Source organism: Pleurodeles waltl, chromosome 4_2 (assembly GCF_031143425.1).
Source record: "Pleurodeles waltl isolate 20211129_DDA chromosome 4_2, aPleWal1.hap1.20221129, whole genome shotgun sequence".
Lineage (NCBI taxonomy): Eukaryota > Metazoa > Chordata > Amphibia > Caudata > Salamandridae > Pleurodeles > Pleurodeles waltl.
The window spans coordinates 120,728,521-120,746,397 of NC_090443.1; the positions used below are offsets into that span (position 1 = coordinate 120,728,521).

Here is a 17,877-nt window from a genome sequence, read left to right on the forward strand (position 1 = left end):
TGGCTGAGACATCCCTGATGCCATGGCCACTGTTGTTTGGAAGGAACCACTGGCCAAGAAATGGAGCACTAACAGGACCTGCACTAGAGGGGGGATACCTGTGGGCTGGCGGATAGCTGACATCAGGTCTGGCTCCAGTTGGGCACACACTTCTTGGATTGTGGCCCGATCAATTCTGTATGTAATGATAAAGTGTCTGTCCTCCATTGTCGCAAGGTCCACCAGGGTCTGTACACCGGAGGATGCCGCCATCTCATATCCAGCCTCAGCGGTTGGAGCCTATGGAAGAGAACGGTTAGCAGAGGGTCATATTCCCACATCTATTGCACTAATGATGTTTTGTTTACTTTACAGAAACAAAATGTGAACCCGACAGTCATTTGCTGTGCCAATGTCTGCTGTGACGCAGTTAGCATTCCATGCCCTGTGCCCCACTGAAATGGCAGATGCCTGACCTGTGAGGAGGGACAAGTGGAAATGAGGTAATTGCACTGGCATTGTCTGCCGTCGCAGTAGGCGGTCAATGACCGCTGTGCAACTTCGCATTGGTTATCATTGGGTCCTATGGGTTCCAGGAGCCATTGGCGATGTACGCCGGTGGTGACGGTACGCACCGCCGCAGACGTCACCGCCATTTTCTATCTATCCACTCACTTGCTACTTGAACTTCAACAGAAGAGGACCTACACTGCAAGTGCTACTGTGACCCTGTGTCTGGAACCGACCATGGCTCATGTGTCTGGGGAAAGGGCCCCTGCCTTCACTGCAGAGGAGTTGGAGAAACTGGTGGATGGGGTCCTACCCCAGTACACGTTACTCTACGGTCCTCCAGACAAACAGGTGAGTACACTGGGAGCATGATGCGCGGGCCATCAATGTATGGAGTGCTGTGTATGTAAGCCACATATGGTGGTGGGGCAGAGGCGTCCTGGCCAGAGTGCAGCATGTAAGGTGGACAATGGATGTGCGTCAGGGGATGGGAGGGATCTGGTGGGCCATGACTAATTCTGTTTTCTGCTGTCTTTTCCCTGCAGGTCAGCGCCCACCAGAAAAAGGGTATTTGGCGTGCCATCGCCAAGGAGGTGGGGACCCTGGGGGTCTTTGACAGGCGGAGCACCCACTACCACAAGAGGTGGGAGGACCTGCGCCGCTGGGCAAAGAAGACGGCGGAGGCACAGCTGGGCCTGGCTTCCCAACGAGGAAGGGGTGCCCGTCGCACCATGACCCCCCTGATGTTCTGCATCCTGGTGGTGGCCTATCGAGTTGGATGGGTGCCTGAAGGCATCACAGCAGCCACAATGGGGTGAGTACTGATTCTGACTCCTGACTTTGCGCGGGTTAAGAGGTACCTGGTTGGGGGATATGGGCTATGTGTGACCCTAGGCCAGGGCGAAGATGGCAGGGTAGGTCCCTTGTTGGGCAGGCTCTGAAGCACTCCTACCCCAATAGTGTTAGTGGGCATCTACTATTGGGCAGGGTCCTATGGGTTTCTGGTGTGCAGCTGATGGCGTTAGGCCTTGTACCCCATGGGCTGGTGACTATCTTAGTAACTGGTTGGGCATGGCCTAGTGCATAGGGCTGCTCCCTGTGTGTTGTGTACGCCAACGGTAGTGGTGTTACAGGCATTGACCAAGTGTATCCTCTGTCTCTCCCCCTCCCCCTTTTGGTTTTGTCACCCTGTCCTTATGTGCATTAGCATCATCTGGCGGAGGAGCAGAGGCACCGGCGACGGAGGGAGCTGCATCCCACGTGGGCCTGGAGGCCGAATCCACTGACGGTGAGGGCACCAGTTGGATGGAGTGCGAGGGGAGCACCACAAGGGGGGCAGGAGGGGAGACCACAGACAGCGACTCTTCCTCTGATGGAAGCTCCCTGGCGGTGGCGGACACCTCTGTGCCCACCCCAACAACAGGTACAGCCGCCACCCCCCATACCAGCACCGCCCTCCCAGCAGCCACTCAGCGTGTTTCCCTGCCCGCTCACCCAGGATGGTGGGCATCTCCTTCGCCCCAGGCACTTCAGGCCCTGCCCCAGTCAGCCCTGCTGCCCTCAGTGAGGAGGCTATTGACCTCCTGAGATCCCTCACTGTTGGGCAGTCAACCATTCTGAATGCCATCCAGGGTGTCGAGAGGCATTTGCAACAAACAAATGCATACCTGGAGGGCATTCACTCTGGTGTGGCGGCCCAACAGAGAGCATCCCTGATGGCAGCCCTTGTCCCTGTGTGTAGCCTCCCCCCCTCCAACTTCCTCTACCCAGCCCCAATCCCCTCAACCCCAGCCTATCCCAAGCACACCTTCAGACCAGCATTCACCCAAATCATCACACAGAGGTGGTTCAGGCAAACACAAGCACCACACATCATCCCACAGGCACTCACACAAACACCATACCCATGCAGACACACCAACATCCACTGCCTCTACTGTCGTGCCCTCCTCCTCGGCGTCCACCTACCTCCCAGTATCGTCTCCACTCACACCTGCATGCACTACATCCTCATCCACTACCTCCATCACCATCACTGCTCACCCCTCACTGGCCGTAACCACACCCACATCCATGCACACATCCCCTGTGTCCTCTCCCAGTGTGTCTGTGACTCCTCCTCCCAAAGTACACAAATGCAAGCACCCACCCACCCAACAGCCATCCACCTCACAACAGCATCCAGCACATGCACCTTCACACAGACTCAGCAGACAGACACCTCTTACCACCACTCCCTCTTCCTCCACTCCCAAACCCTCTCCCTCTTCCTGCCCCAGTGTGTCTATAAAGCTTTTCCTGGCAAACATTGACCTGTTCCCTACCCCTCCACCCCCCCGTCCTTCCCCTCGTGTCAGGGTGTCTAAAACCCAGGCCAGCACCTCAGCCACCAAGTCGGCGTCCGCTGTGGTACCTGCAACTCCCAAAGGCTTAAAGGGGGCACCCGTCAGGCCAGCCAGTGTGCCACCAACCCCTGTAAAGGACCAACCATTCACCTTCCAAGGTGAAGAAGGGGACAACATGCCGCAAGGGCAAGGAGCACGACCCACCCAGCAAGGCCTCCTCCAAACCTCCAGCTGCCAGAGCCAAGGTCACAACAGCATCTGCCAAGGTGAGGAAGGGGCAGAAACCCAAGGTAAGGCACTTCATCCGTCGGAGGCTGCAGATGAAGGCCTGGTGCCCTCCAGCAGAACCGCCCACCTCCACCACTGGCAGCACCAGCACCTGCACCACGGCCAGCACCGCCAGCAGCCCCGCGCAGGCACCGCCGCAAGCACCGCCACCTGCACCACTGACAGTAGGACCACTACCAGCACCAGCAGCCCCAGTGGGTGGCCGTTCGAGGCTGCAGAAGACAGGCTGGAGCCTCCCACCACTCCTGGCAGCACCCCTTAGCAGCACTGGCACTACCACCAGTTTGCAACCTTAGGCGCCGCAGGATGGAGTCTAGCCCTGCCTCCAGGGACTATCATGCAACCTGGTCCCTTCAAATCTCGTGCCTCAGACACCCAGGTGAGGGAATGTGTGCCGAGTGATGCAGCACTTGGGGTGTGGCACACCCCAAGTGCTGCATCACTCGGCACAAGGCCCCCTCCAGAACCAGTGGAGATATGCATCCATTCAGCCCCTCCGTGGCAGGATGAAGCACACTGGGCACCAAGCCCCCTCCAGAACCAGTGGAGAAAGGCATCCACTCACCCTGTCCTTGGCAGGATGAATCACACTGGGCACCAAGCCCCCTGCAGAACCAGTAGAGAAAGGCATCCACTCACCCTATCCTTGGCAGGATGAAGCACACTGGCCACCAAGCCCCCTCCAGAACCAGTGGAAGAAGCCATCCACCTGAGAGACTGTGGCCTTGCACTCCCCAGGACCGAGCAGTGGGCAAACCACCCTCTTGAGAGACTGTGGCTTTGCACTCCCCAGGACATCGCTGTGGGCATGGAGCCCCCTTGATGAGCAGTGGTGTTATTCCATCTTCTGGCTGAGGTGCCCCCCCCCCCCCCCCCCTTCCCCATCCCCCCGAGGTGCCTGTGTGTTTTCGACCTGATGCCTCTGCAGTGTTCTCTCCATATTGAGGCAGTAGTCAAGTGTGGACTTGGCCCATGATTTTTGCTCAGTGACCCACGGACATTTGAAAAGGACAATGTACGGCCTTAATGTACATATTGTATATTTTTGTAAATACTGTTTTTATAATCGTTACGTATTTCTAAAATATCAATGATATAACTCTATTCCTTTTTGTCCTTCTATCTTCCAGGGGGTTACAGGGTGTAAATGTAATGTTGCTGCATGTGTTTGTGTGTGTGGTGTTGGGGCTGGGGGTGGGAGTGTTGCGTGTGTGTGCCACTCTTTTTCCTCCCCACCTCTCCCCAGTGTAATAGGTGCAGTACTCACCGTGGCCGTAGCTGCCGCCTTTGGTATTTCTGGTAGATGAGGAGGTAGACCAGCATGGGCAGGACCTGTAACTTGGGCTCCATGGCTTCCTGGTTCTTCGTTGAGTGTCGAGAGGTGAGTGGTTTCCCTTCCAAACACTGTTTCCGCCGTGCTTTTGATGCCGTTGGTACCGCCCCGGAAAGGCTGGCGGATTGGTGGGTTGTGATGGGGTGAGCGGTACATTGTCTTCCGCCTTGCTTTTGGCGGCGACCGCTGCGGTGTTTGTTGCCACCGCCGTGGCGGTCGGAGTGTTAAAGTGGCTGTCTGTGTTTGCGGTTTCCGCTGTGGCCCTGATCCCATTTTTTTTACCGCCGGCCTGTTGGCTTTAACACAGACCACCACGGTTGTAATGAGGGCCTTAGGTTGGGTAAGGGTATTTGGGTGGAAGGAGTATTTTTAGAGTACAGGGTGGGTAAGGGTATTTGGGTGGCACCGCCATTTTTAGGGTTTAGGGTGGGAAGGGGTATTTAAGTGGCAAGGGTATATTTTGAGTTTAGGGTGGGAAGGGCTATTTAGGTGGCAAGGGTATTTTTAGGGTGGGTAGAGGTATTTAGGTGGGAAGGGTATTTTGGGGGCTTAGGGTGGGCAAGGGTACTGAGGTAGCAGGGGTAATTTTAGGGTGGGTAAGGGTATTTGGGTGGTAAGGGATTTTTTATGGTTTAGGATGGGAAGGTGTATTTGGGTGGAAAGGGTAGTTTTAGAGTTTGAGTGGCAAGGGTATGTTTGGGGAGGTGAGAGTAGTTGCGTGGCAGGGGTATTTTTAGGATTTAGAGGGCGTAAGGGTATATAGGCTGGGAAAGGTATTTTTAGGTTGCATAAGGATATTTCCGTAGCAATGATATTTTTAGGGGTTAGGGTCCGTAACGGTATTTGTATGGCAAGGGTATTTTCAGGGTTTAGGGTGAGCAAGGATATTTGGATGGTAGGGGTATTTTTAGGGTGGGTAAGGGTATTAGGGTGGGTAAGGGTATTTTTTTAGGTTGTAGGGTAGGTAAGGATATTTGGGTGGCAGGGTTATTTTTATAGTTTAGAATGGGAAGGGGTATTTAGGTGGCAAGGGTATATTTAAGGTGGATAGCGGTATGTGAATGGCAGGAGTATTTTTAGGCTTTAGGGTGGGTAAAGGTATTTGGCAGGGGTATTTATAGGGATTGCGGTGGGTAAGGGTATTTGGGTGGCAAGGCTATTGTTACAGTTTAGGGTGGGAAGGAGTATTTAGGTGGCAAGGATATTTTTAAGGTTTACGGTGGGTAACGGTTTTTGGAATGCAAGGGTATATTTAGGGTTTAGAGTGGGTAAGGGTTTTTGGGTGGCAAGGTTATTTTTAGAGTATTGGTGTGGCAAGGGTATGTGTAGGGTTAGTAAGAGTATTTGGGTGGCAGTGGTATTTTTAGGATTTAGACTGGGTAAAGATATTTAGGGTGGAAAGAGTATGTTTAGGGTGGGTAAGAGAATTTGGGTAGCCAGGGTATTTTTAGGGTTTATGGTCAGTAATGGTATTTGGGTGGCAAGGGTATTATTAGGGTTTAGGATGGGTAACAGTATTTGGGTGGTGGGGTATTTTTAGGGTGGGTAAGGATATTTGGGTGGCAATGAGTATTTTTGAGGTGTAGGCTTGGTGAGGGTATTTGGGTGGCAGGGGTATTTGTAGGGTTTAGAATTGGTTACGGTATTGGGAGGCAAGGGTATTTGTAGGGTTTTCGGTGGGTAGGGGTGTTTGGGTGGCAAGGGTTTTTGTTTTAGAGTGCGTAATGGTATGTAGGGTGGCAAGTTTTTTTTTTAGGGTTTAAGGTAGATGAAGGTATTTGGTTCTGAGGGGTATTTTTAGGCTAACTAATGGTGTTTGGGTGGCCAGGGTATTTTTAGGCTTTAATGCCTTAATGTGAGTACTGGTATTTGGGTGGCAGTGGTATTTTTAGGATAGATAAGGGTATTGGGTGGCAAGGGTATTTTTAGGGTGTAAGGTAGGTACTGGTATTTGGGTGGCAAGGGTATTTATAGGGTTTAGGGTGGGCAGGGGTATTTGGGTGACAGGAGTATTTTTAGGGTTTAGGGTGGGTAGGGGTATTTGGGTGGCAAGAATATTTGTTGGGGTCAAGGGTGGGTAAGGCTATTTGAGTGGAAATATATGATTCACTTAAAAAACACAATGGTTACCAGGGCTTTATAGTAAGGTTCTGAATATCCTCGCACAAAACCGTACAGATTCAACTGTTCTAGTTACTTCAAGTAAGTATAACTCGCAGAGGTATTTTTTTCACTAATAATTTGACTGCTAATGTTTCATTGGTATACTTATTGATGTTATAAAACTTGTCATGAGTGCTGTAATATCTGGGGTAATTAGCAGTGCATGGGGAGTTGTAGTTACTTGAAATAACTCTAACTATAGCTACTGGATGTAGTTAGTTTTGTGCAATAAAATTCAGGACCTAACTATAACGTCCCTGTAACTTTTTTTTTTTTTTTTTAAGTGAATTATATATAAATATATATCTTACCTTATCGACACCCAACCCATGCCCTTGCTACCCAAATACCCTTACACAGCCTAAACCCTAAAAATACCCCTGCCACACAAATACCCTTACCCACCTTACACCCTTGCCATACAAATACCCTTCCTAGAACGTCCCTGTAACCATTGTTTTTAAGTGAATTTCTATGTTTTTTTAAACTTAAAATAATTTTAATTACTATATGTTAATCCTTCCATGCGGCACACGGTCGAGGGCTGTGTGTGTCGGGGTTGGCTGAATGGCCTGGCCTGCAGCCAGACCCAGCAGCCAACCCTGTATAACCACCCAAAACTGCGCCGTGCATGGCCTGCAGCCAACCCCCTTAACCAAGCAATCAGCCCTGTATGCTGGGGGGTGGCTACAAGGTCTGTCTTTCTGGGTGGGACGATAAGTGTGAGAGGGTGTCTCTGAGTAGGTGTGCGAGTGTCGGTGTGTGAGATTCTGAGGGAGTCTGTGAGTGGGTGTGTGTATGTCTGAGTGGGTCTGTGAGTTGATGTGTGAATGTCTAAGTGGGTCTGTGAGTAGGTTCGTCACTGTCTGAGTGGGTTTGTGTTAGTTTCTGAGTGGGTCTGTTACTGTTTGGATGAGTGTGTGTCGGTGAGTGGGTGTGTCCGCATCTGTGTGAGTGACTCAGCCACAAAGGAACCTCACCTGCCCTTTTATCCAACGAGTCCACAGTTTTGCTCAAAATATCTACCCGAGTGGAATTCTTTCTGACTCCTTGGGTAAATGTCAATTGTGTATTCTACAGTACTGCTGCATTGTGGACCACGAGGAAATGTCTCCAGTGACCTTATGTGCATTTACAATGTGATTGTGATTCATGTGTTTTTCTCCAATCTTCTGTGATAACATGAATTATCATCTTGCAGAGATGTGGGAAGGGAAACTGACGAAAACTCTGCTCCCAGCAAGTGAGAGCTCTTTGACAGATCTCTCTTCCTGGAGCGGAATTGTGTTTGCTGTGACTTGGCAGGAACTCTCAGTGGGCATCCTGGGACATAGCAGGAGCTGGCCCTGGGGAGGTGCTGGCGGTCCCAAGGGACATTATTGGCTCCAGAAAGGGGTCTGCGTACCCCCCTCCTTCTGTTTTTAAGGGCCAGGCCCATGGAGGTGGTCATTCTCTGGCTGTATGTGGTCCCTTTCCCACTTTCAACAGTTATTTTAGCCCCAGGGAGATGGTGGTCCCTAGGTCATGGGGTTAGGGGATCCTCATTACTAATATTTAGCCCAAGGTACGTGGTGGTCCCAGGATCTCCAAGAGCCTCAGGAGGGGGCCTAATGCTCCTCCCTTCCTTTTTTTTTATTTTTAAATAATGCCACCGAGCCCTTGCTTGCCTGGGGGCGTTTTCCAAAACAAGCGTGGATTCAAGGGCACCTCAGGAATTAGCTGGAGCTGGCCCTCGGGTGCCGCTGTCTCCAGGGCCATATATGGTTCTAGGAGGCAGGTCGCGCTGCCCGGAGAGGGGGCCACACGGCCCTCCTTCTTCTTTTAAGAAAAAAAAAAGTAATTGGCCCGTGTGAGGTGGTGTTCCCCAGGCCAGAGGTCCGCGTGACACCCTCACATAATTTTCTGTTTATAGCCGCGGGGTGGTGGTGTTCCCGAGGGCATTATTAACCTCTTTGAGGGAGGTTCTGTGCGCCCCCCTCCATTTTCTTCAAAAAACTCTGCATGACCGTCGGACCTAACGCAACCAAGGGCTACAATTTTAACAAGTGTAGGAGACCGCAATTGTTTTTTTGTTTTTTTTGTAATACACTGCAAAATTTCTGAATACTTGCAAATTTCGCTGTGCATTAAAAAAAAAAAAAAAAATGTTTTGCCCTGGCGGGGTCCCAGGGAGACCTCAGGACCAAGACTAGGGAATTAGGGTATTTTTGTATTTGGAACTCGGCTGAAGCAGAGTCTGAAAATGGCTGCCAAGGTTTCCTGGTTGAAGTGTTGGTAGCCAATAAGATCTCTGCACGAGAGCAGGGCTATTTGCAAATTATCCGTGCACCTAGATATAAAAATGTGGATTTTCTTTAAAATCTTGCAGACTATTGAATGGATTTAGACTAAATAACAAAAAGCATGCTTTCTTGATTAAGAGCTACCTTTCTGCCAAATTTGGTGTAATTCTGTCCACCGGTTTGGGCTGTAGTCATGTCTAAAATCTCCTTGGAAATTAACATGGGGAACGCACTTTTTTGACACCCCCCCCCCCCCCTTTTTTTCTGCCCCTGCTTGATGGATCACCCCGAAACCTACCATGCACAACAGGACCCTACAGGGCACCTTTTTCAAAAAAAATTATATGAAGATTTGTCAAATGCCACCAAAGATATAGCTGAGTCAAAAAAACGCTTTTCCTAGGGAAACCAAGTCCTAACTATAACCACCTACTGGTGACAGCCAGTAGGTGTTTTATCTTTATACTTACCTGCGAAAGACTAATCCATTGTTATGCCTGCATTGTGAAAAATAACATGGAAAGGGCATGCGTGGTTCTGTCATACAACAGCTATTGATCCATTTTGTTTGTTTCTAATGTTCTATGTGTCATATTATTGCACAGTGCACTCAGACACTGAAAAGTGTGCCTACGTATTGGCATAAACAACACATTTTTTTTTTAACTGTCCTGGAACACTATTAAACCAAGGAGCTTGTCATTTAAGTACATGTGGTTACCATTACAGAATGCAATTTTGGTTTGCCAACAGATATTTATTTTTCCTAATAAAGACACTTATGTCAGTGTTGTGGGATTTATTTGATATTCACTGCCCCCAAAAGATGCGGTGTCAAAATGCATGTTTTAATGTATAGGAGTCTACTGTTTGTCAAATATGGCTAAACACGTGAGTGTCCTGGATCAACAAAGCCGACAAGCTCATTCATTTACTAGTTTAGTTTATTTATTCATCATTTATTTTGTTTAGTGCTGTTTGCAGTACAAAAAACATCAAAGCGCCTGAACAAGGAGTAACGAGGTGGTAGAATAAGGTAATACTGTGTATATGTTCACGTAGAATTATGAAATATTCATACAAACTCAGTTTAAAAATGAGGGTATTTCAATTCTTGTTTTAAGGTCATGGTTTCAAGGTAAGAAGACAGGTTTTTCCTTGAGTGATCTACTTTTACAGGCAGCACTGTATTGCTAAAATTCCAAGTTCTTGTGTTGTTTGATTGGATGAATAGCAAGGCCTCTCTCGACTGGAGTTTGCATGATGGCAAAAAACAAAGGAATTTAAATGTTCTTGCCAAATTTCCTTTGCATTTTGACCACGTAAGCAGGTGATATGTAGGTGATACTTTTGGTTCATGACGAGTCTTTGTGGTTCTTGTGTGAGGAGATAAGTATGTTCCTTTTGTGAGAGTGCAAAGATAAGCCTGGGCCCATGCTTTTACCAGCATTGTACTTTGTTTCATGGGCAGGCGGAGATAAACAACATTGGAGTTATCTAGTTTTTAAAGTTTAGGAAGTTGGTTAAGTCACTATGTTGAGGAGACTTGTCTGATGGATAATCAGCCGAGAGTATTTAAGGTTGGAGTGAAAACAAGTTGAATGTATACGAGAGAAGGAGACAGACGAACAGCAGAAGGAATTACAGATTCTGGCAGCACCTTCGTTCAGCAGGTGTTCTTTATTAGAAACAGATGTAAGTCACCCCGGCGCGATTCATTTATTGGGGACAGCTGCAAGTCCTCTAAGGTGTTCCGGTAAACGTGCATTCCAGTATTCTAAGTTTAATACCTTTGAACCAGGGGTAAGGCTTAGGTGCCACTGTCATTCAATTATATGAATGCTAAGCCCTTTATATATTTGTGGAGTGCCAGCACTGCTCAGCTCATGCTGGAAATGTCTTTATGAACATTGCATGCTTATTAGCAGAAAGTAGTTAAAGGAAAGTATGTCTAACCCTTTTTAAGACAAAGGTGGTGGAAAGCGATTCTTTCACCCAACATGTGCACGCCCAGAGCAGCTGAAGAGCTGCACAATCTGGAGTTAAGAAGTCACAGCATCTGGCCTTAGTGCTGAGTAATAGAGAAATAGTTAGTTTAAACTTAGAACCCCTATATTTGCCTTCAACATGTGACCTATTATATCATCTTTACACCCACAGTCCTGTTAGCCCTGAAAAGATGGATTGGTCGGAGTATTACCCTGAGTTTTTTCAGCTGTTGTCTACAGACATTCGTCATGATGATGTGAAAGATGAAGAAGAGAAGCTTAGGTCCGCAACGCAAGTTGAATTTGCTGATATTGGGTGTGGCTACGGTGGCTTGTTGGGTAAGTTTGAAAATATGCCACTGATTGACTTGATGCTACTTTTGTTGGCTTCTACTTCTTGTTTTTCAAAGCATTGCATTTGAGTGCAGATCAACAGGGGAACATACCAATTATTAAAGTATCTTTTGAAACTACTCTGCCTCAGTAATTTAGAATTAATTAAATATAAGTATTGAGGGGAGATGAATGAAAAAATAGAAGTGCACTTTTAAGAGATCATAACTATCCCCCATATATCTCTTCCAAGATCAACCACTTGCCAAGAGGACTCAGCATTCCTTGCAGCTTACCTGAAAAAAAAGAATTAGGGACAGATTTAATCTCAATATACTGTTTGGTATATATTCATATATTTCAACTGGGAAAAAAACTTCCTCTGTAAATTGGGGTTAATGGTTTCTTCTACTAATCACACTGTAAAATATGCTACCAAAATCTCTGAAATGGCCTTAAGCTAAAGTGCAGTTATGATTATGAATCAAAACATAAAAACCCTAGAAATTGTCCTGTTATAGTTTGATAATCAAAACCTCAAGTGTGTCCCTGCAAAAAAACCATAAACTGAATAACCTTTCTATGGGCAGGCACCCAGACAGCCCCATGTTTCGTAGTGCGCACTGTTCAATGCAGATTTAAACTGTGATTTTATTATTGTTTTATTAAGTTTGGGAAATTTGAAAAAAAAAAACACCAAGCATATCGGATTTTTTTTAAATGTGGATCTACCTGCAAATTCTCTGACCTAAAATCGGACCTGCAAATCGCAGCAGAAAAACGGAGGTGTACATCTATCTATTGATCTAGCTCTATGTTTTTTAAACGTTTGGGGGCATAATGTGAACCTCTGGCTTGTCCTCACCTTCAAACTCCCCCTTAGAAATAAGGGATGCTTCCTCATGCCCCTTTTTACCTTCTTTGCCAATTTTGCTCAGGACAGGGTTTGATGCCCAGCATCCTGTAATGGCCTCAGCAACACAAATTTTCAGTTGCTGTCAGCTAATCATACTGTCAGTAATTGTGCAGAGGTCCTTGGAGAAACATGTTCCTTTTCCAATAGTATTTCTTTATTTTTCAACTGTATTATCTTTCGAGGATTTGAAAATCTATAAATCATGGGACCAAACATTTCTAAACGTACCCCTTGAAGCCTGCTTGGCAGTTTTTTGTAATGCGGATTTCACAAAACCTACTGTACTTACCCAAGCAAAGGCACACTTCTCTATATTTCTAATTTCATGAAATCTTTGTGTGTTAGCAAGACCGTTCTATGTAAGTTAAGATGAAAATACTCCTTTTTTTACCCTTTCTTTCTTCACAGTATCCCCCACAATTGATCTGGACGAAACGTGAAAACTTGAAATAGCATAGCTACTAATGCTATTTTAACTGGAAGGATTTTCTGCACACTCAATAAACAGTGCTAAAGTTTTATGCAAAGTAGAATATATAACAATATTTAACCTTGATAGGGGAAGCTACCTTACCTGAGCACTATCATCAATACATACATAGCTTTATTCGGTTACTTTCAACCATAAAAGCAAAACAACCACCGGTAAAAAGATAAAAGATAAGTAAAAATTAAGTTAAAAAAGGAAATAAGAGGAGTAAAAAAGAACATCCTTTACGGCCTTAAAACACATAAAAACCAAACACCTAATCTCCTACTGACTGTCATTTAAATTAATCATGGGGTTTTGTTCCAGTCTAGGTGTGTGGTTAAGATTTGATGACTAAAACATTCCATTGTCAATTTTTCATATTGTCCTTATTTTTGAAGTAAGTTCCGCGTCAGCAATTTTCCCCAAGCGATTAATATGTACATGCCAGGCAGCTGTAATGTACTTACTAACCGCACAGGGTAAGGGGGGGGAACTTTCCCTCATCAGAATTCTTAAGGCAACAATACAATGTCTTACCCCCATATTTCTACACACTGGCCGTAACCACTTTCGACGCGCAATCAAATAGGCAGGACATAAAAACATAAAATGTACAATGGGTTCTGAATTATGGTTACAGCTCGGACAAAAATCAGATCTTGTAGTTGCACTCCACTTACTGCCATATGATTTGAGAGGCAGACAACCATATCTGAACTGGATATATAAACTCTTACTTAATGGGTCAAGAATTATATCCATAAAAGATTCAAAAGACGGATACCATTTAAAATAAAAAAATTGTGAGGTCAATCTGCCGTGAGTAGGGCACAGCAGATAGTTTTCCCTGACATAAGTCCAGTATACAGTTTTCAAATGATTCTTCTGCTCCTTCCTTATACTTTCTGGATGACTCCATAGCTCACTAAGACCCAATTTATGAAACCATTTAGAGATGTGATTAAACCAGGGAATGGTGAGTACATTTGGTCTATCCAAGATGTCTTGGATAGACTCCTTGTATGTAGATAACTCAGGGGTGGACCAAACACGGACCCAAAAAAGCAGAGGTCGTAGGGCAACTACATCTGAGATACGTGAAAGGCCAAGGTCCCAGAACAATGGCAGCAGTGGGGTACTGCGAGGGCAGGCCAAAGTAGACCTCACAAAATTGTTTTCCCCCACTGCAAGCCTGCCAGTGTTTGAGGACCCCCAAATTTCTGCCCCATAGACCGCAGCACTTTGTGCCTTTGCTCTATAAATTTTAATAATTGGAGTAATCACTCTCTCAGAAGTAGACTTATGAAAACGAAGAATGGCTCCAGATGACTGTACCAGGCGAGCCAAACTTTTGTCAATTTGGGCCCCCCAATGCAGATTGTTGCTAATTCTCACCCCCAAGTAATCTATAGAGCTTACCAAACCTAGGGGCGTTCCATTGTAAAATATTGAATATCTCTTAGTGGGGCCACAACCCAAAGTCATAAGTTTAGTTTTGCTATGGTTAAGTTCCAGACCATAGTCACTGCAAAACGAACTGAACTTGTCCATGAGTACCTGGAGGCCCATAGGGGTTCTGGAGATCAAGAGAGAATCATCGGCAAATAACAAAATTGGAATTTTATGGTGATTCAAAGATGGGGCATCATTTTGACAATTGGACACGACTTGCACCACCTCATTGATGAACAGTGTAAATAGCGTTGGGGCAAGAACGCAACCCTGGCGCACTCCTCTCTTGATGTCTATTTTGTCTGTGAGTTCCCCCTGATTGCCCCATCTTACTTGTGCAAATGTTTTTTCATGTAATCTTTGGATTAAATGCACTAAGTTCCCTGGGATACCAATTTTGTTTAATACTTCCCACAGTTTCTCTCTTGGGACAAGATCAAATGCAGATCTTAAGTCTACGAAAGCCACATAGAGTTTTTGCTTAGATAAGGTGACATACTTCCAGAACAGTAGTGACAGCCTGAAAACTTGGTCCATAGTATTAGTTTTGGGCCGAAACCCAGCCTGTAAGGGAGATAAAATTTGCTGGTCTTGAATCCAATCAGTAAGCCTCTCTAAGACTTGTTTGGCAAACGTCTTCTGAAGGATATCAATAAGGCTAATTGGTCGATAATTTACAGGCAACCCTGTATCACCCTTTTTGTAAATCGGTATTATTTCAGCACCACGCCAAGACTCTGGAATAGGGCTGCCAGCTGCTATGGCATTAGACAATAAATTGATATACCATGCCCATATCTTAGGTTCTGATTTGAACAAGTCCCCTGGAATCTTATCCGGGCCAGGGGCTTTTGCTGGCCTCAGAGAATCAATAGCAGCTGTGGTTTCAGCTAAGGTAAAAACAATTCTCTCAGATGAGATCTTATTAGCAGCCCAACACTCGACATGTGCAGGGTCCTCCAGAGCTTGCTGTACAGGCAAAGCATAGATTTCAGAAAAGTAGGACACCCATCTTTCGGGCTGTATATGCAACCCAATATCATCCTTACCCCTTTTCGAACTGGAGGTCAACAACCGCCAAAAAGAGCTATCATCTTTACTTTGGACTGCTGCAAGCAGTTTCTGCCATGTCTCATTCTCCCAGTCTCTTTTGGCTCGCTTCAGGGCATTAGCATACCTACAACGAGCCTCTTTAATAGCCGCATGCGTAGAATTTTTAACAGCCTCTTTTAAGGTGGATCTTGCTCGCGCACAATCCTGATTATACCAGTCCCTGCGAAGGGTGTCAGCGGGTCTCGATTTAAAGGAAGTTTCCTTATAGAAGATACCCTGAAGGGAATCGACCATTTTAGTGTGGATCGCCATAATAGGAATATCCGAGGCTTCTTGATCCTCGTAATCTACAAAGAGTTTTAAAAAAGATGAGTAAATTTCCCCAATCAAGTACGGGTTAAATTCAACCTTTGGCCAGCAGACCCTAGAGCGTCTATGGTTCAAATGAGGGAATGGACCATTAGTAATCCTTAAGTGCTCGACTCTTAAAAATGCATGATTAGTCAATACAAGACACAAAGGATTATGATCACTATCCAAGCGAGGTAAAATTTCCATATCAAGTGAACTTGACCATAGCCTAATGTCCAAAAGAATGTAATCAATAGTACTAAAGGAAAGCCCTCGCTTGAAAGTAATGGCTCGCTCTGAGTCAGATTTAGTGCGGCCATTGCATTCTCTCAGGCCATAGTTCAGGCAAAGGGAAGACATCTGGAATGCAACACAGGAAACAGGCGAAAGTACCATTTCTTTAGATTGGGGAATACCCCAATGTTCGTCCTCCTCAGTAGTCAGATTGCTAATGGAGTTGTCCAACACAAAAGAGCAATTAAAATCACCTGCTATAATCAGAAAAACTGAAGGGTCCAAAACGTCTATGTAGTCCGTCAACTGGGAAAGAACAATTGATTCAGACCCACGGGGAACAGATCTAGCATAAATATTCAGAACTATCATTTTAAAGCCAGGACGGAATGTAAGTTGCACACCCAGCAGATCAAAGGAATTAAACTTTATCACAGAGTGATCACATTCTAACTTATTGTTCAATAAAATCATTAAACCTCCTATCTGTCTTCCAAATCCACCAGAGGCAGGTTGGGCAGCAGAGAAATAGGTTGTAAAGCCTTGTAAGGATAACTGTTCTTTGGTCCATGTCTCCTGGAAGAGACAAATATCTTGTTTGTTTACAAGGCTTACCCATTCCGGGTCATCCAGCTTTTGCTTGATTCCTGCTACATTCCAGGACATGATGTTAATTTTAGGAGGTGGAGATATTGACTTTGTTCTCATAAGTGGGGCAGGAGTCGAAATCCCTATAGATTGACACACATCATTTACTGTTTTTGGAAGCACTGTACAGGGGGCAGACAGTCAGTCCAATTCAGAGAGTGAGGGGGAAGGGTTCTCATATTTAGAAGTAACAGAATTAACTGGGGAGGGAATAGCCCCAGCTGCTATAATTCCGGATCTACAACATTCTCTGGATAGCGGGGCCCCAGGCGGCTGACTGCTAAGTCTAAGATTCGATACCCTACCAATACATAGTGTGCGTGTCCGTGCATCAAAGGCCAGGAGATCTTTAGCTAGACTATAATCATTGAAGAGAATCGAGATGTAATCAAATTCTGACCCTAACTGGTTATATCTGTGGGCCTCACATATATCGGACCGGATAACAGAGAGACAATTCCTCTGTGAACGAATCCAGTGAATCACTTTGTTAATTAGTGAATCACTCGACTCTCTGTTACCCTGAGGTAGCTTTGGTACCCTAGTTAAATAGTCGCGACTTCCCTCCTCCTTCTGGACCTTTGTTTAAGGACGCGCGTCTGCGATAGTGTCATATGATCAGGATTAGTGACTGGACGGGGACTAACACAGCAGCTTACTACAGAGGATATTCCTCCTGGATTTAACTGAGAAGTTTTTGGACGTGAAATATCTATATCTCCCCGTCCAAAAATTGATCCACCCTTATTTACACCTGATTGTGACATTCGCTCATATGCGGAAGACATGGATTGAGAAACAAACCTACCATTCCTGCCACATGTTGGGGAATTATCATTAATGCACCTAACGGTGTTGTGTGTAGAGGAAGATGTCATTTTGTCACCTATACTGAGGGGACTGGGTTTTGTGGATTCCATCAGAAAATCAGGCGAGGGGACAGACTTATAGGGCACACTACAGTTACAACCAGACTTTTGAACCTGAAGTCCAGCAATTTTGTTCATCAAAGTTACCAATAGACTTTTAATATCATCTAATTTCAGAGAAACTATCATAAAATCAGAAACATCCCAAACAACTCTTTTGGTAAGTAGACACCCCAGTGTATTAATGCTGAATGTGATGGCATGTGTAATCCAGCACAAATACTCAGTAAATGTGAATAAATAGAAAAATTAAGATGGACATCTTGCAACAGGAAAGGGGTTGTTTTAAGAATGGAAAAGTTAAAAGAAAAATTTGAACGCTAACATTTCTATCTACAAATAAAATTATGACAATCTTGCCTAAATAAGTGGCTGTAATTTATTCTGTACTTTAATCATTTCTGTTAGACCTGGCATCCTTGGCATGGTGTCCCCCTTACCTTTTGCCTTCAGACCTTCTGGTTTTGCTGACTTCATGTTTGCTGGCCCTAGGGCTCTGTACACTTTACCACTACTAACCACTGCTAAAGTGCTTTCTCCTTAGAACATGTTGGGTTGGCTTGTACCCTATTGGCATGTTTAATTTACTTGTAAGTCCCTA

The 17,877-nt window shown here is 45.7% G+C and overlaps 1 protein-coding gene across 1 annotated transcript in view; it reads left to right on the forward strand.

The window, feature by feature from the left end:
- METTL1 (methyltransferase 1, tRNA methylguanosine) overlaps positions 1-17,877 on the forward strand; it is a 108,029-nt gene that overhangs the window by 20,419 nt on the left and 69,733 nt on the right. Inside the window, exon 2 of the mRNA XM_069230921.1 lies at positions 11,061-11,227. Coding sequence (XP_069087022.1) covers positions 11,061-11,227 — 167 coding nt within the window. The remainder of the gene's footprint in view (positions 1-11,060; positions 11,228-17,877) is intronic.